Raw genomic sequence first — 21,659 nt, 5'->3', positions numbered from 1 at the left:
AGGTGTCTTTAATCTGGAAGAGGTGAGCACTGTTCAGCGGTATGTTACAAGGTCGAAGCTCACAGTTTTCCTCGAGCTACGCTCTCGGAAAACCGTTCTCTTCTCGGAACAGGTAATGTCCGCGGACAAATATCCTAGCATATTTTCGCGTCAAATGGTTTTGTTTATATGTTCCCCAATTTTTAAACGGCGTGTATTGCGAAAAAAACATTTGAAGAATAATAAACACAATAGCCTTTATTTGGCGCGAAAAGACGCTCGGATATTTGTCCTTGTACATAATCTGTTCCTGAAATCTCAGTTTTCCTCGAGCTACGCTCTCGGAAGACTTTTCGCTTCTCGGAACAGATCATGTCCGCGGACAAATATCCTAGCATATTTTCGCGCCAAATGAAGGCTTTTATTTATTCGTTGTAATAGAGCAATAGAATCGAGCCGGAGATAGTTCTTTGATTGAGAAAACTGTTTACTTATTAGTCGACTGTTTGAATGTTTCAATGAGGCCAAAGGTCGGCACACGAGGGGACTAGTCCATGCGACAAGTAACAAGAGGAACAAGTCGCAGGGACTTGTCCCAAAAATTCAAACTGGTTTGAATTCGTGGGACTAGTCTCAGGGACCAAAGTTAGTCCCTGCGACTAGATTTTGAAGCAAAAATGGCCAGTTCACACGATGGAACTTGTCCCCGCGACTTGTTGCAGAGACTAGTCGCAGGGACTAGACCCAGGGACTAGACCCCTCGTGTGTGCCGACCTTAATGTCCCAGGTAGACTAAAACGTGTTCTCGCGGACTTGACGTGCGAACGCGCCTCACCGACCTATACCCGGAAGCGTACTTTTGGAATTTCCCAACACATTAGAAAATGATTTTGTTGAATCTTAAGTGAGATGAATACTAACAAAATGATTACATTTTGACTCTTGTGACGGTCTTAGTCTGTTAGATTTACCAGCCTCGTCCCTAGGCCCATATCGGGGAGCTTAAGCACGCGCGTTTTTGAGACGCGGACGGCCACCGGAAGAGAAGATTTCGCATGCTTGGACCGTATTGTCCTCCAGATTTTTATACTACTCATCTCTAATGAAGAAAAGATACTTAGCAATGTGAATATGGTTGTGTGAGGACAAGTTTAAAGTGAAAAAAGCTCACTTCCGGTTACCGTCCGCGTCTCAAAAACGTGCGTGCTTAAGTTCTCTATCCCTTCAAATGTGGGACGGCTGACATTCAGTGGGGAATTGCCCTGGGACGAGATTGGAAAATACAGTTCTACGGCAAGTGGAGCTAGCCATGAGGGGTCTGGGGTAGAAAATCCCATGGCTACGCGTTTTTTATCACGCTAGGCTTGCTCAATTCCCCGAATCTTTTTCGCCATGTGGCCTAATTAGAAAACCGTTCACAGGCTATTGGATGTTTACTGGTAAGGTAAGTATGCGTTAGAACGTAAAGGTCCATCAGGCAGGTGCGTATCTCCGGTTTCCATAGCACATAACAGCTACTACAGGAGTGCGACTCCCCCCGGATGTGATGCTACTCCGCAGGGGTAAGTACATGCAAGTAGCGTGTGGCAGGTAGCCAGCTGCACCCAATGGGCCATTTCCGAGTTGGTTTTTGCCCGTGTCAAGAGTGCGAAACCATTCTTCTGAAAATGTGTTCCGCCTTGACGTTCATTTTCATGTATATCGAACTCATTTTTGCACGCAGACTCGTTTTGAAAAAGAGGCACCAGCTAACTCGGAAATAGTCTATTGTGTTCGCGAACACAAACACCAGAAAAATACACTTCAAAATACATACCTTGATGTTTATCATTGAATAAATACACATTTCACGGAAGTAAGAACAGTTATTGTTTCATCGTTGTGTCGCCCCAAAATATAAAGCGGATAGGACCTGTTATCTTAACAATGTACTCTGTAGTAACATTACACAAATGGGGATAAAATTAGGCCTTCTCTAAAATAACACTACCCTCGATTTCCATGTCCAATGAAAGGACGACGGTTCCCAAAGCTGCCAAGATCACACCATTTTAGGCCACCAAATTTAGTGTGACACACACTCCGGGGAAGGGGAACTCCCGTGTAAAAAGCTCAAGGATGTTCGTCAAAACCTCCTAAAGGAGACCTATCTGGGCGTGGCTCAAACTTTATTCAGCCCCCAAAAATGGACCTGACAGCGTTTCTTTATTTCTTTGAGAGTAATCCTTTAAGATAACCTGACAGCCAAAAATAGTGATGTTTCGTTCAGAGCACCCTCAGTGAGGCCACAATCTGTAATTAACACCCCTATAAAGCAGGACGACCAGCATCCCCGACCTTTTCACAACGGAGTCCTTCCCCCCGCCCCCCTCCCACCCCAGAGATACACGTCTACAGGTTAGTATAATGTCCGTCTGGCAGTCATTGGGAACCAAGGTGAACCAAGGTACATAGAACACGCCCTTTACCGTTATCAACAGAGAGATTGCATAATAAACCGACACCCACAAACCACTCGGGTTCAACCCTGGAATAAAAACAGACGAAGGACTAAGAAAATAAAAACCTTCTGTTTCAGACATTTTGTTGTACTTCGTAGCAGTTACGTAGTGTTACTTACAATTCCCCTACCATACTGTAGCTAAGTTAGTTCCTGACTTCTAAAATCATTTAGCTGACTCAAGTCGAACCTCCACTAACGGCCACCTCTATACAGCGGCCTCTTATTTTTGTTCCGGCGTACGGTCCATACATTCACCCTTATTTTTTAACATCTACAACTGCCACCTCTCCACAACGGCCATTAAGGCGCGTTCCAACTACCAAAATAACAACTCGACAACGGCCAATTTCTTAGGGAGCGACGAAAAACATTTTTTATCGCAAAAGGTCACGAAACTTGATCCGTACCATATACGTACCGTTATACTATACCCCCAACCATCCTACAATGGTCATCTCCACAACGGTCACTTTCATCAGTCCCCAAGGTGGCCGTGGTGAAGAGGTTCAACTGTATTAATTCAGAACTGGCCAGCACCACTGCATATTGAGAGAGCTGAATCAGTGCCACTTCCGAGACAATTGCCAAGTGATTTTCAATAAATTAACCCCAAGTTGGTAATAAACTACCTTGATAAGAATAGTTTCTTTAGACACTCAGCAATCCCCTTCACCATGCCTGGAAATTCACCACAAGCTCAGGGCATCTCGCAATTATTTACAAGCTTATTGTCCAAGACAAACTTTCACATATCATTCATTCTTATATTAACTTCCTTTGCAGGTTCACCATATTGTAAAAGTACCCAAAGCAACTTTTTTCAAAATATTCACAGAGGAACAGTTTGCATGAAAGTTAATTGAAACTTCTGTTTGATGTGTGCATATACCATGCTTCTGTTCAGAATAGCTTAAAACATCCATGTTCTAAATAATAAACTTAAAACCAGTGACTAAGTACAAAATAAAAGTCAATCATTTGCCATAAAGCTCTAGTAGGCCCCACCCACCTACCAACTTAGGCAGGGGTGGAGTATTTCCCTAACAGTGACAGCAGACCTGAAACAGCTTGTCCTGGTCTGGGCGGAGGCTGAAAAGATTGCCAAGGATGGTGAGTGTTGTGTTGGCCTGATGTCCCAGCCAGGATGAAGAGGATGAGAGAGTGAGAGGTGATATTTAATTGTTGTTTGAAATCATACATCAGCTATAGTAAACGATGAATCTGAGACGACATTCTTCACAAAAAGCAACCACAAAAAAAAATACAGCACTTACCAACCTCAAAATAACTAAATTCATCATCAGAAATTGATTTGGACTTCCATCTTTATAATGGGGGGACACTTTTCGCAAAATTATATGAGAGAAAGGAAAGAGACTTCATAAAGAGAGAGGGGGCTTACCAGAGCTTTAACAAAAATCCACTTAGCAGCCAATGTCTTGAAGACTTAATTTTCTGGCCATTTTCAGTAAGTTGATTAAAAACTGTCTTAAAAATCCCCTAAAAGCAAATGATTAAGGGAGAAATGGGTAATATTCTTATTCCATCCTCACAATATTGAAAGGTTTCTTCTTTATATCCACAGTTTCATCATGGTCACATTTCTTGGTACATCAACATATGGCGATGACACACTGGAGTGATGAATGTGTTGTTTCTGATTGAATTAAGGGTTTAAAAATCTCTTTGGGTGCCTCCATGAAAATGCCACTCATTTAATTTGCTCAAAAATAATAGTCTTTCTACACCTCATTAAAATTTCTTGCCCAAACTAAATTAGTTTGCCTCATCTCCATGAATAGTTCCCTTGCATGCTATTAGATGTAAGCTATACCTTAAAATAAGTAAGAACACAGGGTTCAAAATATGTCTAATAATAAAGATATCAGAGAAAACCTGCAATTGAATTTAAAAAGTTCAAATCTGCCAAATGTAGGCAACACGTAGATATGCACTTTACGTTTCGGGTGCGGAAGTAAGGTACTCCTCTGGACTATTATAATCTGACAGCGCATTTACAGTCCTCGAGTCATGTGGAAGTTCAGATTTCCGCCGCACAAACTTCCTATTCTCTGGTTTCTTTGCTGCAAATTCTTGTTGAGAGAGATAACAATGCCAGGAAAACATTTCAGTTAGAAAAAAGCCTGTGATTAAGTTTAGTGGCTGATCAAGGTGATGTTTATCTCAGTCTGGTTCCTGTAACATGAAAAACTAGAAGTATTGGTACTCTCCCTGGATAGGATGTTAGTCCATTGCAGGGTTACCCCTCCCCCTCCCCCCCACTTCCAGCATTTAAGCCACCAGTACACATTTTATACACTTGGGTGAAATGGCATTGTAAGAGTAAACAATGTCTCCACAAGCACAACACAGTAATCCCTATCAGACTCAAACCAAGACCATTTGATCTGGAGTCCAGGGCACAAACCATTCAGCCATCACGAATCTCCACAGAAAACATTAGTCTAGAAGAATTTAATTCAGTGCCAAAGAATGCAACAAGACAATTGAATCACTGAGACAATAGACATGTAACAATGTCAAGCTGTGAAGAAAGTAGCAACCCAAGTTTTGTATGGCTAATTGTGACCAGCCTGTTTTAAAGTGTCATCAAAAGAGATTACATGAGTTTTACTAAGAAAAATAAATCATGTTGTTGTAGTTATTAGCAAATTACCGTTTTTGATACTTCTTGAATATAAACTGCACCTTCCTCTACACCTTCCATCCCATTACCCAACTCCATACACAAGCTTGACACTTTATCTCCATCCTCTGCATCAGTTAAACGAGCAATCTTCACATACTGAAACAAATTAAGAGACGACAATTATCATCTGAGTGCTTATCACCTACACAAGAGGGCCAGACAAGATTAACAAAAGCTTAATTAACTTGCATAGCTAAATAAGGTACACCACATCCTGCACAAGGCAGATTACAATTTGATGGCTTTGTCTGTAAAGAACATGAAAATAGGTAGTAACATACTCCCTACATCATAGTTGATTATTAATGTTGTCCTTTATAGTTTGGCAATCAAGTGTACTTACATTAGGGTTCTTACGAGCTAGTTCATCTATTTTTAGCCAAGCTTCTTCCCTCTCTGTAAGCTTCTCTTTTTCCCTAAGAATAACAGCAACAATAATTCTAGTTGTCAAAATGAAACGCTAAGCTCACAAATCCCCATCTCTATCCACAAATCGGACAAGGCACAATGTCACTGAGATACAGTTTAGCCCCATCCCAGAAAGAAATCAAATTAACTAAAATTCTGTTACCCCAGTTGATAAGCGAGGGTGGCAAAGGGTTTATGCACGACACATGCTGAGAGGGAAATTCATGTCTGACATGTGAAAAGCCACTAAAATACATTGATTTGTGAATTTATAACAAAAACCATTGTTAATAGTAGCTAAAGGTATGCAACTCATGAATTTTGTTAAAATTTGCCAGGAAAATGGGATCACACATGCACATCACCCCCTTGCTTTCCTCCTAAACTTTATTAATTTTAACAGTGCTCTTTTAGTAGTCCCAACTAATCATAAAGAAGATCATTGAGCAACACCAAAAACACCTGGGCAAGAAAAAATGGCATGGATGACAACAGCAGAAAGAGCCCAAGTATAAGAAGGGCTACTTTTACTGCTAATTTCTTGCACCTAGAGAATGCTTGGGGTATTTAACTGCTTTTAAAACACTCTCAAACATGCATCAGAAAACTCAATTAATAGTGCAAAGCTTTAGGAGTACATTTTTGTGGCCAAGGTTTTCTCATATCTTGTCATCAATTACACTTTGAAGATACCCTAAATTCACATTTCTCTTAATTAATAGTTTAAGCATATTTAGTCCTGAGTCCAGTGCACTAGCCGTTCAGCCACTGCATGTCCCAATCAGGTACACCTCATCATTAACTACCTGCTCACAAAAAATTCATTAAGTTTCTAGTCACATTATTTTTAACTAGAGCAATACCTCTGTTTTTCTTGTTTATATTTTTGTGAGCATTCATCGGAGAGCTTTTGATTCATCTCCATAAAGAGCTTCAAAGCATTGTATATCAGACCATGAATTGTCCTAAGAAAGAACAAAATAAACATTTCAGTTTCCTAAACAGTTTCCCCAGCCTGCATTCAACAACCACCATGAATCTGAAAGCAGAGATTAACAATTTGGCAAGAAACAAAAACATTTACCAAACACAGGGCTCAAAAAAACTTGAATTCCATCTTGCTGTTTGGACAAGCAGCTCTCAAATTTTGCTCGCCCTGAGCAAGTCCAAGTTTACCTTTTTCTTACTTGGTTGGCAAATGACTTGCCTGAGCCCTTGCCCATTGGACATGTGAGAATAAAAGTTCCTTGCCAGGCAAGATAATCTATTAATATTTTGTCCTAGACGAACAGAGAACACTTTTTTTGAGCCTTGCAGACACTGATTAGCTATTGATTCTTCACACGGAGGAGTAAAGAAAACACCCTTGCAAGAATCTTAGACCTTAAGGTAAGTAATTAGTTTTTCTGATATTTTGAAAGCCTAGCTTTCACTTAGCCCAAAATCAAACTTAAGTTGCCAAATTTTGAGATGGCAGTGTTTATATTTTGTTAAAATGTTCTAAAACATCACAGGCTTAATTTTGCAATCAAATATAATCACTTCTACTCATTTTAGTCTGCTGCTACTTTGTCGATCAGCTCAGCATACATATGCATTCCTGCCTGGATACAATACAGAACAATGCCTATAACAAGCACGTAAGTTCAAAACCAACAAGCATCTTCACTAATTACAAGAAAACGTGTTTCTTACTTATTCCAGTGGTTTTTTGAATGTCTGTACAAGGAAGGAAACATGATGGGCACTATGATACCAGCATTGTCACTCATCAAGCTCATCACATACTCGTTATTCCAGTAAGACAAAGCGCACTCAGCAACCTGTCAAATTTATGAGAAATAAATTATTGTTGAAACACCACTTAATAAAATAGAGTCCTCTATTGCTGAGCTAACCCCGGCCTCCACAACATGAACTTCATGTACTAAAAGTGATGCCAGTCTGCATGGATGGGAGACTTGCATATCACAGGTTGTTTTTGGTCAGGTTCTCTAACATCACACTGGTGTCAATTTATACTTGAACATGTGTCAGAGAGGCAGCATAAGAATAAAGTGCCTTGCCTAAGAACGCAATGCAATGAGTCAGCACTTAATTATAAACCCAGAATGTGTTACTCCAGAAAATATCCATGCCCTCTCTAAGCAAGGTTTTTTGGTTTCCCCACCCCAACCCACCCCTCTGGAAATTCCGGATTGGTTTCGTACAATACAATAATACAATAACTTTATTTATGTAGTGAGTTAAATACAAATCTCTATATCACTTTACAGTCATTAAGTAAAACTACATATAGTAATTTAAACTAAATTAAGTATAAACTTAAAGATAGAATTACTTATCTAAAAGCAATTCTGATTCATACATGTATTTTGCCTTAAAATCTTTGGCCTCTAAGACACCCCCCGCCCGCCCCTCAGGAATTTCCAGTGACCTTCCATGAGGTGGGGAAGGGTATTTTCTGGGGTAACACATTTTGCAGGGCAGTCAGACCACTGTGCTACCCATTGCAGCGCCATAGCGATAGTGATACTTTTAGACAAGAAAAATCAACTACAAGCATGAATTAACCAAGAAACATCTTAAAATAGGTTTAACTTACAGTATAATCCAAACTGTATCAGTTACATGTATTCATAAAATAACAGGGAACAACTGATGAACAAGAATTCAAATGGTTAATAAATCTACTTACTTGAAAGTGTGGGCTGGATATACATTTTGCCAGTTGTCGGAAAAGTGGTTCTAAGATCTTTGAGAATTCTGATGGCTCAATGACATCAAGAATTTCTTCAAGCTCATTAAGAAACATCACCTGTGAGTAAATCAATAATTAAATTTAGTTCTTGTTATACTCTCAGATGTCTCAAATATAAATTGTACAAACCCACCTCTTTAGGGCTGTGTACCTTTGGCCAGAATTTCATTAGTAACAGAATAACCTGACAACAAAAATGGACCAGTATGAAATGAAAAATGTGAGAGACAGACACTAGGAATCCTGACAAATCAAGCAATGCATTTGCTTGTACAGTGGAACCCTGTCAATCTGGTCACCAACGGGCCACAAACATCCGCCCATATTGACAGGGTGGCCGAATTAAAGGAGTTTATTAAATGAGAAAATGACTGACTGAGCTTTTGCTTGGGCCAGAATGAATTGGTGGTAATAATGAGGTGGCCTTAACACGGGGTTCCTTTGTATCACGATTCTTACTGCTTCTGTAAGACTGGGGTCCTTTTCCAGCAACTGTACAATGCAGTAGGCCAACTGGGTAGATATGAAAAATCATATAATTTCCATGAATTTAACTGACTCAATTGCATTATTGGCAAGGGTGATTAACAATAATTTTTGCTTTAAAATGTGCCATCAAGTAGACAGGTGATTTGAGAATAAACAAAGTTTCCACAAGGATACTGCCTCCTTTGGTCGATAACCACAATTCAAAATTATATAATCAGTCTTGGTGTCTTTATTATAAAACACTGATACATGTAGATTTCAGGTTGCTGTGTTCTGTTCTGAAATTGATCACAGAAGAAGTCAAAGTATGATACAAGACATTCAGTGACACACTCACCTAATGGCTGGACTGCGCCACTTTTTTTTTCTTAACACATTTTTTACATCATCTGTGGTCTATTACTATTAAACAGACACATGGCAACATGCAATCTATTTGTTAAAAGGATGAAAACAGGCTGCCTTCATCCTTAATATGAAACTTTTGTGAGTGAAAACGCTGAATGGTTACTTGCTATGGGTGAAGACAAAACAAGTATTCTAAGCTTTTTGGAGTGACCTTCTCCTTTAATTGAACTCCTGAATAACTATTTCCAAACATTTACACATTTTCAAGTAATGGAAAAGCCACCTTTTAACATTTTCATGGTTATTCATAGTTTAAAAAAATCCAGAGTTAAGCAACTAAAAAGACAAAAGAGGCTGACCTGTGGATGGTACATGCTCAGTGCTTTGACCCTGTGTAACAGCATGAGCACCTTCATCAAGAAGTGCTAATGTGTTCTTCTTTGAGTGGAAGTGCAAAGCCATTGATAATGCTGTGTATTCAAAATATAACAAGTCATTATCATGTGAGGCATACAGTTCCCATACCCTCATGGTTGGGGTGGTGGACTCTGCACCCAGGTGTCTAGGTTAAAGCCCAAGCTAACTTTCTCATGCTGTGTCATTGGGAAAGACACTGTCGTCTGTGTGTCTTTCTCTCGACCATGTGTAATTAACTGAACTGCTTGAGGCATTGAATAGCTTGTTGACGTAGTAAATAACTTGCCTGCTCTTCCAGTTGTTACAGAAGAGAAAAGGGTAACAGCGTAGAATGGTTGTGTAATAACTCGTACTGATGAATAGGCCCTTCCCATCTGATGGTCACATGGCATAAAAACCTAATATGTTCCAGGGCAAAAGAATATGAAAGCCACCAATTGAAAACAAAGGAACTTTGACCAGTAAAGCCTGACTGTTTTTGATTTGGATGTTCAAGTCAGCAGGTTCAGAGCAGGAAAAAAAATTGGGGCTAGAAAATTTCAGTTTTCACTCACCCCCAATTAAATATTACTTGCCAACGTGGCGGCCAGTATGGAAATCGGAGGACAATTATGTAAACAAAGTATGCTTGGATTCCTAACTAGACTGTTACTAATCCATGCTTTCAACTCAATGATTGACGTATCTGACTTATAGTCTTAAGTTTTGAAATAGCATCTGACTGGAATTATCATTTATTGAGCTGAAATCTTCATTCAGACTCACAAGTCTACTGAGTTAAATTTCACTTGCCCACCAGACCAATGTGTCACTAGAGTGAACCAGGCTGAGAGTTGGTGTGTAGCAGGGCTGTCATTAAGTTTTGAGTCACTTGTAGCCTCATTCTCCACACTGGTATCAAACTTGTCACTTTGTGGTTGAATTCTATCAACAACAGGCAATTTCACCCATAGCATCAAGGGAAAATCAAGCATACTCAGCCTTAACAGGCGTTATGGGTTACGGCCCTTAATGACAGCCCTGTGTAGGAAAGAAGGATTGTGAGGACTCCTGAATACAAGTCCGAAATGTTGTATCATTTTTAACTTTGGGCCGATTCCTTTTTATAAGTTTTTCAAATCACTAAATTTTCAATGCAATCTTTTCAATTCAACAAAAAAAGTCAACCCACATATGGCACCTGAGGCTGGAATCAAACCCAGATCACATAACTTTTGGAGGCAAGTGAGCATTCTATTACACAATCTCTTCTGCCCATAACTTTTTAATTAACATCAACAAAAAAACTCTCAATTCTGCATACCAGTATTAGCAAATAGACATCTGCACTTGACATGCGCCAATTAAATGTATAATAATATACATGAAAAAATTACTCAATTCTGATTGGCTGAGAGCAGTGCAGTTCAAGTGTAACACCAGTGCAAAAAGTGTAACACCAGTGCAAAAAGTGTAACACCGGTGCAAAAAGTGTAACACCAGTGCAAATTACACATTGTAATTCTGAATTATGATTGGCTGAAAGACAATAGGAATTTTTGAAGACAATGATATTATGTAAAATGATGACAAAAATTTTGTGCAGAAAACTTAGAAAAAAGTTTTCCCGAATGAGAAAACATGGCTTCATGAAAGGTCTTCCAGCCCTTCCTCTTCTAAATTTTTCCATGTTTATATAATTAATAAGTAATCATATGGTTTTTCTCGTTCAATTTGGAATTAATTTGCACTTGTGAGTTTTTCAAAAAGCTAAAATTGCAGTCGTCACAGCGGCTCGTGCAACTTCAGCTTTTTGAAAAACTCACTCGCGCAAATTAATTGCAGATTGAACTCAAAACCATATGACTACCTATACTAATGTAGTGACCTTATTATATAGACGCAAGTGCTTTACTGGAAAATTTACGACTCTTAAAACTCACAGGAAACTACATCCAGGACCCAAGTGCCAAATTTTCCATATCCTCATTAGTGAGAATATTGGTGATATGTTTTCACGGCTGTTTAAACAAATGTTCACTTTGCTTATAAAATAAAAAAAAAATTACACGGTCGTGGCTTGAAAATACCTGAATTTTATTTTCTCGTGTGAAAAAAATATTTTATGCATTAGCAAAGCGAGTGACAAAATATCGTTGTTAGCACTCAAAAATAAAATTTGTGTTTGAAACAATATTTTACTCACTTGCTTTGCTCCTTCATAAAAATAAATATCTATCTTACTTTTTACCGAGGGTTTGTAAAACTGATGGAATACATTACTGTGTCTGGGGGGACCTAGGGGTGTTTGGGAGTTCAGTTGAGCCGTCAAAATGAAAAAAAGAATGAGACATTAAAGCATGCTGACTTGGCCTCAAAATGCCAGAAATCCCATTTCCGAGGAGATCAATTCTAAACATTTTCCAGGGTAGGATGCTCTGGACCCCCATGCAGGGTACTGCCTTCAGCAGTCCATATCTCAAACCCCATTCTCTAAAATCCTGAGTCAACACCAGTGGGTTTTGCTTTTTATCTAAAAGAGCTGAGAGGTTCACATAGAATTTACCTCACATTTTCTTACTGAGTGATTAATTAGTAACTGGAACTTTTATAAAACAATTCAGGGAGTAAACATACTTGTAATTTCTATTAGAAAATAGCCCAAAGAAAATATGCATACTGATTAGTTTAAAATTGTGTTTTTTATAACTTGAAAGAAAAGTGAACTAACACGAGCTGTTGACATAATGATGGCGTGAGCAAAGAGAATTTTCATTTTGATGATCAAAGTAAACAGGTCGTTTTCTCTTTTTTTGTTGCAGAATTTTCTAAAAGAAATAGAAAACATGTACTCCGTGTTTCTATCAAGTTTTATAAATCTACTAGTGTTCTATCATGAACGCCGTTCTCTGATTGGCTACGCTACTCTCTATCTATTCTGTGATAGAGAGTGAGTAGCGTAGCAGTGTGCATTTGTTAACAGAATGACAGCCACTTCTTGGCATTTTCCAGGTGTCTGTGAAGAGTATTTAGATAAAGTTTTGAACGACTAGTAGATTTATGCAAAAACAATCAGATTATTTGCTTTCAATTTCTGTGTGATAGTTGACTCGGGCTGTGCCCTCATCAACTATTGCATGATAGAAATCTCAAGCTACATGTAATAATCTAATTGTTGAATGGAAACACTTGTGAATGTTTGGAAGAACCCATAAAAAGCTGTGGAAGCACTCGCCTGGTGGCTCATGTTCCCACAGCATATCTTGTTGTTTTCTATTTCTTAAATAATTGTCATTACTGTATGATCTTGGCAATTTTGAAATTACTTGTCGATCACTCCCTGAATCCCATTCAATTTAGCCAGTGAACATCTCTCCCCTTAACCACTTCACTCACAGCCAGTTCTTTCTTGGCCCTTCCAGCCACGGTCAGACCCTTCCAGCCACAGTCAGACCCTACCAGCCGCTGTCAGACACTTCCAGCCGTGGACAGACCCTTCCAGCCGCTGTCAGGCCCTTCTAGCCAAAGCCTGTTCAGAGGCAACATTCCACTCACCATATCAATAAATAATTTTGCTAATTTTGTTAATTTAATGTGGATTGCTTATTAAATCACTTTCTAATAAATCTGTGGAGTTTGGGAAACAACTTCAGAGCATTTTTTGTGGTTTCTTCATAAACTGTCTGCATAGGAATTCCTTTGATCCTTGAGATTGCCTCGCATGAGATGTAGACGTTCTTAGGCTCATTCCTTGTCTGCCAAAAAATAAAAAATAAATTATTTACAAAGCAACATATCAAACATGAGAGACACTGCTTCGTCACATTGTCAAACATTTGGAGAGGGTTGAAAAGACAAAGTATGGAGTACCCTGGACAAAATAATTAGAGGTTTGGGTGAATTTGATCAATATGCTGTGTAAAATGTTTAGTATATGCTTCAAATCAAATCTAACCCTAAGACTTAAACAGAGAAATAAAATTGTAAAAATCTGTAACAAGATCAGGTATCCAAACCAGAACGAATCACAGTTATGATTTCTTTGCTTTAATCTGATGACTTGTAATATATGAGTTTCTGTTGTAAATAGATCCTTAATTTTAACTTTTAATGCTAAAAATAGTTCCTTCAAGTAACCTTTTAGGTGTCCTCAATGAGTAGCGGATTTCACCATGGACTGTTTTATCTAAGCACATCAACAAAGTTGTTGTTGTTGTCATTGTTGTTGTTGTTGTTGTTTGAGTATGCACAATACACCTTTCTTTTAGTTGTGACAAAGGTACATCAAAATAAAATGCTAGGGTAGACAACTTTCTTTATTTTGGGTGCCAGGTCTAAGCAAGTGATACTGGTTGGGCAACATTCATATCCCAAACATTAATGAGACAATCTGAGTACCTGTTTTTCAGCAGCCAGTGCTGGTGAATCTGTTTCCAGTAGAAGATTTGAGAGTGGGACATTTTTCACAAGCTTTTCTTTCTGGCAATGAAGAACAAAACCATCAAAGAGGCAAACTCATTCACGTTCTACCAAAGCAACCCACCCCGGATAGGGCTCTAGAAAAATATCTCACCCCTCCTGCTCCCTCTTAATCCTAGTAAACAACACAGTAGTGTACCTCGTCCAGCACTCTGAACACCCATCAACCCCTTAACATGTTCCAGTGCATTATCTCACCCACCAACCATACTGTACACAGCCCCTACTCATATTCTAGTACAACGATGCAAGCCTCATCTCTCCCCCACCCACCCTCCTAATCCTACACAGGGTTCTGAAACCGCAAGCCACACACCAATAAATAATCAGGTTATAGAAGAACATACCACCCAACTTCCTAGAATTGGGTAGTAAGGTATAAAAAAGATTAAGTCTACATGCAAGCCAAGTGGCCCATCAGGCCATCACTTATCTAGCATGAGCATGAAGCAACTAGGAATTTTTCTACTGCCCCTCTCCCCCTGGATGGGATGCTAATTCATCACAGGATTACCCACCCAGCATTAAATTTGCCAGTACCCATTTATACACCTGGGTGGAGAGAGGCACTGTGATAGTAAAATATATTTCCCAAGAACATAACAAAATGTCCCTGGCCAGGGCTCAAACCCAGACTGCTCAATTCAGAGGCAAGCACACAAACCATGAGGCCACCAAGCCTCCACAGGATTGGGTAGTAGAGTACCTTATCTGTCCATTCCTAATCATGTTCTAGACAAGTTTTCTATCCATGAACAACATCACTTTGTAAAACTAAGATTCCTTTACTAGACGTCCACAACACTTAACAAAATATTTCACCTGTGGTGAGCGAGCTATAGATGGTGGAACTGAAAAATAGTATCCTTGTTGAACTCCCTTGAGAGCATTGGAAGGTTTCCCATCAAATGCATGCAGTAGAACATTCTTGGCACCTAAGAATGAAAAACCAAAATTTAATTTTAACTATTTTTAATTGAAGATTCTCCCACCAAAGGGAATCAAACTGGCTCTGGTAGTATTCATATTGTCTTCTTCTCTAACAATATGAACTATCTTTGTTGTCCTTGTGCAATATCTTTAACACAAGAAAATGAGGTATGACATTTTGTTCTAAGAGTTTCTAGAGGAATTGTAACTAATGTTTATAGGATAAGAAGTACCATGTTCTTGTAGCAATTCAATCACATGTCTCCCTGCTGATCGGGAATGGACATTTCTGCAAAAAACAAGACACCACATCAAACAAAATGCTTTCAGCATAGTCAAAAAAGTAAAAGATTTAATACAGCATAGCAAACTTATCTGAGAAATGTTGTTCAGATGTTTCCTTTTTATTCTCAAAATATAGTGTATTTAACAACTAAGCTAATTGACAAGAGCTAATTAATTTACAAATTTAAGAGTGGAAACACTAAGGAAAGACACTCTGCTTGGTAGTTTTTTTTAATATCATTTATTTTGATAATTGAAAATAATGTACCCACATACAAAGGGAGATCAAGCTCTTGGGCAAGTTTTATCTGCAACAACAAAAAGGCATTTTGAAATTTTAAATCTAAATTTTAAATTTCAAAATATTTCAAATAACCAGGTATTGATCAGTTAGGTACAGTTTATGGGCTGATATATGATTGTAAAGTGGTAAATGTGAAAAGACATTTCAAGTCAGAAGGGATTCTCTACCTGTCAGCTAAACACCTCTCTCTGTACATCTTTATCTTCCTCTTTGCTTATAAATCTTGGGGTAAAATCTAAACCAACCTTCATTAAGAAAATGTCAGGCAAACATCTGAATACTGATGAAATATAAATAATGTGTCACAACTTAATCATGCATGAAAAGAAGAAAAAATAACTTAAAAGGTGCTGCAAAAAGAGTGCTGTGCAATTTTCCATGGTTCAATTATTCTCTCCAAAAAAACAGCGATGATTTAATGATTTGGTGATTTTATGACTTGGTGACTTGATGAAGATTAATTTCCAATACCGCAAAAAGGGTGTACTTTCTTCAGGCATGTGGCGCTCTCTTACCTCTCCAATGGCCACCAGCTTTTCATGATTGTCTCTGATAAACTCCTCAACACCATCAAGATCCTGCAACATAAGAACAACATCGCTAGCACAATAAGATTTAATTCATGACAATTATTTTATTACTTTATCTTAAGATGAAAAGGCTATGTCTGTTACAATACTGATGATACCAGAAGCAAGATGCCTCATTGGTGCTGGAACTTATCTTTCGCTTCTGGAATGGAAACCTTGTTTGTCCAGTTCAGGTAACCACTCAGCATATGGCCAATGGAAACAATATTTTACCACTACATTACACTCAACAACAAATTTATAGATGAACAAGGAGAATGTCCCTATCAGGCTGGTAGAGCCACATACTACTAGCTGAGCATAGAGGGTAAGCATGACAATGCTATGACCCTTAACCACAAGGAACCATTCCAATGAACTGTTTTTTCAGTGGAAAAAGTAAATGCATACTATGTACTTCCTTAGTGGGGAGGGATCAGTCAGAAGCAAACTCTTTGGATGCAATGTGATATGTAGCCTGCAAACGCAAACGTATTTCCGGCTGTCGCTTGTCTCCACCGACAATAACATCTGCGAACCCGAGCCACAAAACGATTTCTGTAATGTAATGACTTTTGTTTCTCCTTGGCCAATCAGATTCCATGATAGAATGAAACTCGAGTGCTCCTCGCAGCGAATACCTCACGCAGTAGTTCTGGGGCTACTTGAACTAAACTGTGATTGGCTTAAAATTCCTACGTTACAGAAATCATTTCCTGGCTTGGGTTCACAGACGTTACTTTCGGCGGAGACAAGTGACAGCCAGAAATACATGTACGTCTGCGTTTGCAGGCTTTGTGATATGATGCAATACAAGCAAAATGGATTGACCTCTATGGGAGAGTTGTAAATACACAGACCCCCTCCCCTTCCCCAGCAAAACAATCTGATTTCCCCACATCAAGAAGAAAAATCTACTGGCCAGCAGTTGTATTAATTTTTATTAGGCCTAGATTACATGTGTCTTGTCCAACAACATAGTCAAGGTCCCAGCCAGGGCTCAAACTAAGCTGTTCAATCAGGAGTGCAAAGCATTAACCATAAGGACAACACACCTTTTCTATCTCATCCCAGTATCACAGGGGGAAGGGGGTAGAATCCAATGTAAAAAGGACGGGGGTGCTTGTCATACCTTTAGGGGGTTAAAAAAGTGGTTTTGGTACCTCTAAAGGTCCACAGCAGGAGCTTCTATGGTAGCTTTTAGGAAATTGAGCCAAAAAAGAAGAATGACAGGAGATACATGTAATGTGCTGTTTTAGAATTGATATCTCCTATGGGTTGTTTTCAACAATACTTCCGACCAGCACCCCCTTCCTTTTTATATGGGAGTCCCTCCTGGCCCAGTATCAACAAAACTAAGAAACGGTCATCACTAACAAAAATATTAAAGAAACGTTCATTTGAAGAGGAATTAGGAATCAGGACTTAGTGTGAAGAAAATTTCACTCTTTATTGCTGTTTCACTTACTTCAAGGGTAGCACTGCGATCAGGACAAAGGCTCTGTACAGGATGAACACCAACACAAGGAGCTATGAAATCTGGATACCTAAAATATACGTAAAACACCATTAGAGGCATCAGATTTGTGTCAGCCTCATCAATCCAAGTAAAATGATGTTTAAGATTAATTAAAGTAAAAAAATGTACAGGACGGAGGTTTACATGTATTTGACTCCTCGGAAGTATTCATTCAGCCAATCATAGCAAGTATCTCTAACCAGAGCCTTTACTCTCAATCTCCCAAAGTGTTACAATAAAATGAGAATGGGTCTACTTGGGAAGTGTATAGGAGTGAGAGTGGTATCACTGTGGGGAGGTGAGACCATCACCATCGCTTCAATCCATTCTCTGGCAAATCATAAACATAGGCACGCAAGGCGTGCAAGAGTTATTTTTTTGGAACTGTTTACAGTAATGATTTGGTTGATTTGACAAGTGTTTTTGGTTGCGATGTACAGCAAGAAAGAAACTGCGAGTTTATGATGTACATACGATGTTACATCGGTAATGGTAAGATAACTAAATAGTAAGCCATAAAATGTTTGACTGAACAAACTACAGTAATCTGACACGTCTCCAGATTAATGTAGATACCATCTTATTTTCTAACAGGCAATTTTATTCGTTCTTTGATACAACCCACACTGCGATTGGTCTGACACGCGCACATGCATAACTCCCTCACTCATCGATCACGTAGCCCTTCCCCGGGGAAGGACTGCGTGATCTTATATGGACTCTATAGGTCTGTACGGCACCGAAGGATATGGTTTTTCAGCCGTTTTGGTCATAAATAGGGTATCGATTTTAGCTGATTTTGGCTATTTTGGTCATAAATAGGGTACGGTTTTTGCACTCTAGCCTTGATATGGGTATGCTTTAAGAAGAAGCCACTTTTTCATCATTATCGAAAAGAAAATCAACAAAAGCCCTTCACAAATTTATATGTTTGCGGTAATTTAACATTGGTTTGAACTAGGGAGCTAATTATAACGCAGGTCTGAAACAGGGTTTTGATTTGAGGGTCAGGTCGTAAATAGGGTTTCGAATTTTTGGTCAGGTCATGAATAGGGTAAGGAATATCACAGATTTTGGTCATAAACAGGGTAAGGGTTTTGGGAAGCGGGCCGCACACCCCCAACCAATTTTTCTGGGAGTACCCCCTCGGGAAGCCTTCCAGCCCCCAAGAGGAATTTTTGCTCAAAAATACTTAAGTTAAGAGAACTTTTGCATTTTATACGAGTAGTAAGTTTACCCTTTTTACACAACACAACGCAACAACACTACTTCACCGAAAATTTAAAGAAAGAGAAAAAACCTCTCTGACGCGTTGAAAGTCTGATTTAATTAAATTGCACTTTAACTTGGTGCCACACAGTCTTCAAAGAACATTTGAACAGTTTTCATACTTTTTACCTTTAAAAATAGCGGACTGGAAAGAATGTCATAAAATGCCCATCAAATAAAAATATTAAACTGCTACTGCAGAGACGTAAAAACACTCTAGAAAGGAGAGCTTCTTTTTTGTTTAATATCCTGGGAACAATAGCCGATAACTTGTAAGCTCTAATTGAATTTACTCCCATATGAAAAACAAAAGTGTCGAGTTACCATTTGTAACTAAAAATAGCAAACATCTCGTGGGAACAAGTCGCGACGATTCGTCAGCTCTAATTGAATTTACTACCTTGTGAAAAAAAAGAGTGTCAAATTACCCATTGTAACTAAAAAATAAAAATATCTCGTTATATTTGCATGCAATAAGAACAAAACAATCGTTATATGCACTTACTATTGTAAACGTTAGAACTGCTTCAAATCTAAATAGTCTCGTCTCCTCTAAAACATGTCCTAAGAACTAGAACCGACGATTCGTGAAAACAAAAGTATCAAGTTACCCTTTGTAATTAAAAATAAAAATAACTCGTGCCATTTGCCTACTACTCATGAACTGCTTCAAAACTCAAGACTCATCTCGTTCATAACTAGCCACCATTACACTGAAAATTATGCACTCTAAAACAACCCAATGTACGTATGTAACTGTCACACTCCCCTCCAAACCGGACTAAAAATCACAAACCTGCAACATACACGTCACTCTTTATTTTTCAATTACCAAAGTCCTTGTGTTTAGACACGAACCATTTACCTTTACAACAAGAAATTTGATTGGCTGTTCATAGTAGATCCAATCTGATTGGTGTGACATACATACATCTCTCACTCACTCACTCACTCACTCACTCACTCACCCATTGACCCGTCCATAACATACCCGACGCGCCAACTAAGAGGTATTTTTTTTACAAAAAAATAACTCAAAAAGAGAGAGCCCTCCTCAAATGGGAAGCTCAGAACTTAATTATGTACATAGTCTTGGCATTTTGTATTGCTTAAAGTAAATTGGGTGTTTGTTAACTCCAGTAGAGAAAGAGGAGGAAGAATTTAATTAAGGGTTAAAGTACACAATTTCAAACCTTTCATGAAGATTAAGCATTCCAGCAAACTCAACCTTAAATTCTGTCACACCAACAATGGCTCTCACTCCAACCTAAGAAAATACATAACCAAAGCAGCATGTAAAGAAAGTTGTGTCCAATAGTCCAGGGCTAGTTGTGCTCTCAACTAAGCCTTTTGCTGAAATCCAAATATGGCCCAATACTCTTTTTAAATAAAGTTTAAATTATGATGGAAAAGTGGGATGTGGCAACTCCAAGAATCTTAGTTTCAGATATTTAGTTATTTATTTTTATTCTTTTTCTGGGACAGGGGGAGGGGTGGCTGAACATTAGCCACTTCTCCCTCTTTGCATACAGGAGAAAAAAGCCTAACTATGTGGCTCCATCCCATGAGTCCCACGAGGAAAATAATCAAGATTGATCAAAACCAATATCCACAATAACTCTGGTCACCCCTAGGTTTTTACATTTACATTTGGATTCTTGCAAAGTCACCCAGGGACATAAGCACAAGATTAATTGAGGAGATCACGTATCAAGGGGCATTATGGGTAATTAAGACAAATTTACAAAGAAGCAAAGCCGTAAAACAAATGTTTATCTTTATATTTCCATTCTGATTTCACATTTGGAGATGAAACATATACTGTAGACGGAGAAACCCCTTTTCCAGGTTTAACAGCATTTTTGAGCCGATCGAGTGATTGTTGTGAGTATAGGAATTTTTTTATGGTTAAAACTGAACAATTTGCTCAAGCCACAAAAATAACATTTGTGTTACTCTGGTAAGTAGGCTAATGCCTAGCTCAATCGACTCAAAAACGTTAGTAAATGTAGAAAAGGGGTTTCTCTATTTACAGTAAAAGTTTCTTCTCAAAAATGAAAGTCAGAATGGAACTATGAAGGAAAACGTATATTGTACCGCTTTTTGTTTCTTTGCAATCTTTCCCTGATTGACCCATAATGCTCCTTACAGCATGAACTCCTCTATTCCAGGAGCAGCACAGGTCACCCAAGCATAATATAAGAGTTTGTATGGAGAACTGTGTTATAATAGCACCCTAGGACAAATTTTTAAAAATTCACTCAAATCTCGTTTAACATCTCCAGGATGAGAAAAAATGACACCATTGAATGTTCAAGAGTCTTTGTTCGGTAAATTAGCCATACATTGAACGAATTTAACGTCAACTCCTGATCTCCATACAAACTGTTATAAATATTTTGGCCAAGATCTCCGTACAAACTCTTATATTACACTTGGGAGACCTGTGGGAGCAGGGGAAACAAAGATGTGTCGAGGATGGAGGATGAGTAAGGGGGTCAGGGGGAGGCGATAAAGGGAGGGCGTAAATCTCCTCTATTTGAAGTTTTGTAGTTCCTCCTGGACTTTCAGGACCCCTTGGTGTTTTCCCATGGCCATGACGAAAAGTACACGTTATTTGGATTTCTTTATAAAAAAAAAAAATAGCCTTATAGAAAAAAACAGATACAATGCACATTTCTACATACAAAACGATTAACTAGCTTACCTT

At 38.6% G+C, this 21,659-nt stretch overlaps 2 protein-coding genes across 2 annotated transcripts in view; both read right to left on the bottom strand.

The window, feature by feature from the left end:
* Positions 1 to 2,344: 2,344 nt before the first annotated feature.
* LOC145484649 (serine/threonine-protein phosphatase 2A 56 kDa regulatory subunit gamma isoform-like) lies at positions 2,345 to 8,478 on the bottom strand. The gene is made up of 5 exons (XM_081463251.1): positions 8,299 to 8,478; positions 7,296 to 7,423; positions 6,464 to 6,565; positions 5,536 to 5,608; positions 2,345 to 5,288 (listed from the first exon to the last, which is right to left on the bottom strand). Exons 1-5 carry the CDS (start codon positions 8,413 to 8,415, stop codon positions 5,148 to 5,150), a joined length of 561 nt encoding a protein of 186 aa, XP_081319377.1. The 5' UTR covers positions 8,416 to 8,478; the 3' UTR covers positions 2,345 to 5,147.
* A 4,283-nt stretch (positions 8,479 to 12,761) lies between these two features.
* The window catches only part of LOC145484637 (deoxyribonuclease TATDN3-like), a 66,102-nt gene continuing 57,204 nt past the window's right edge, over positions 12,762 to 21,659 (bottom strand). The window contains exons 3-10 of the mRNA XM_081463241.1: positions 20,143 to 20,216; positions 17,630 to 17,708; positions 16,108 to 16,170; positions 15,565 to 15,596; positions 15,237 to 15,292; positions 14,896 to 15,008; positions 13,993 to 14,073; positions 12,762 to 13,349 (exon numbers count right to left, since the gene is read on the bottom strand). Coding sequence (XP_081319367.1) covers positions 13,206 to 13,349; positions 13,993 to 14,073; positions 14,896 to 15,008; positions 15,237 to 15,292; positions 15,565 to 15,596; positions 16,108 to 16,170; positions 17,630 to 17,708; positions 20,143 to 20,216 — 642 coding nt within the window. The 3' untranslated portion in view covers positions 12,762 to 13,205. The remainder of the gene's footprint in view (positions 13,350 to 13,992; positions 14,074 to 14,895; positions 15,009 to 15,236; positions 15,293 to 15,564; positions 15,597 to 16,107; positions 16,171 to 17,629; positions 17,709 to 20,142; positions 20,217 to 21,659) is intronic.

This window comes from Orbicella franksi, chromosome 4 (assembly GCF_964199315.1).
Source record: "Orbicella franksi chromosome 4, jaOrbFran1.1, whole genome shotgun sequence".
In the NCBI taxonomy this organism is placed as follows: domain Eukaryota; kingdom Metazoa; phylum Cnidaria; class Anthozoa; order Scleractinia; family Merulinidae; genus Orbicella; species Orbicella franksi.
This window is presented reverse-complemented; position numbering and strand designations above follow the sequence as displayed.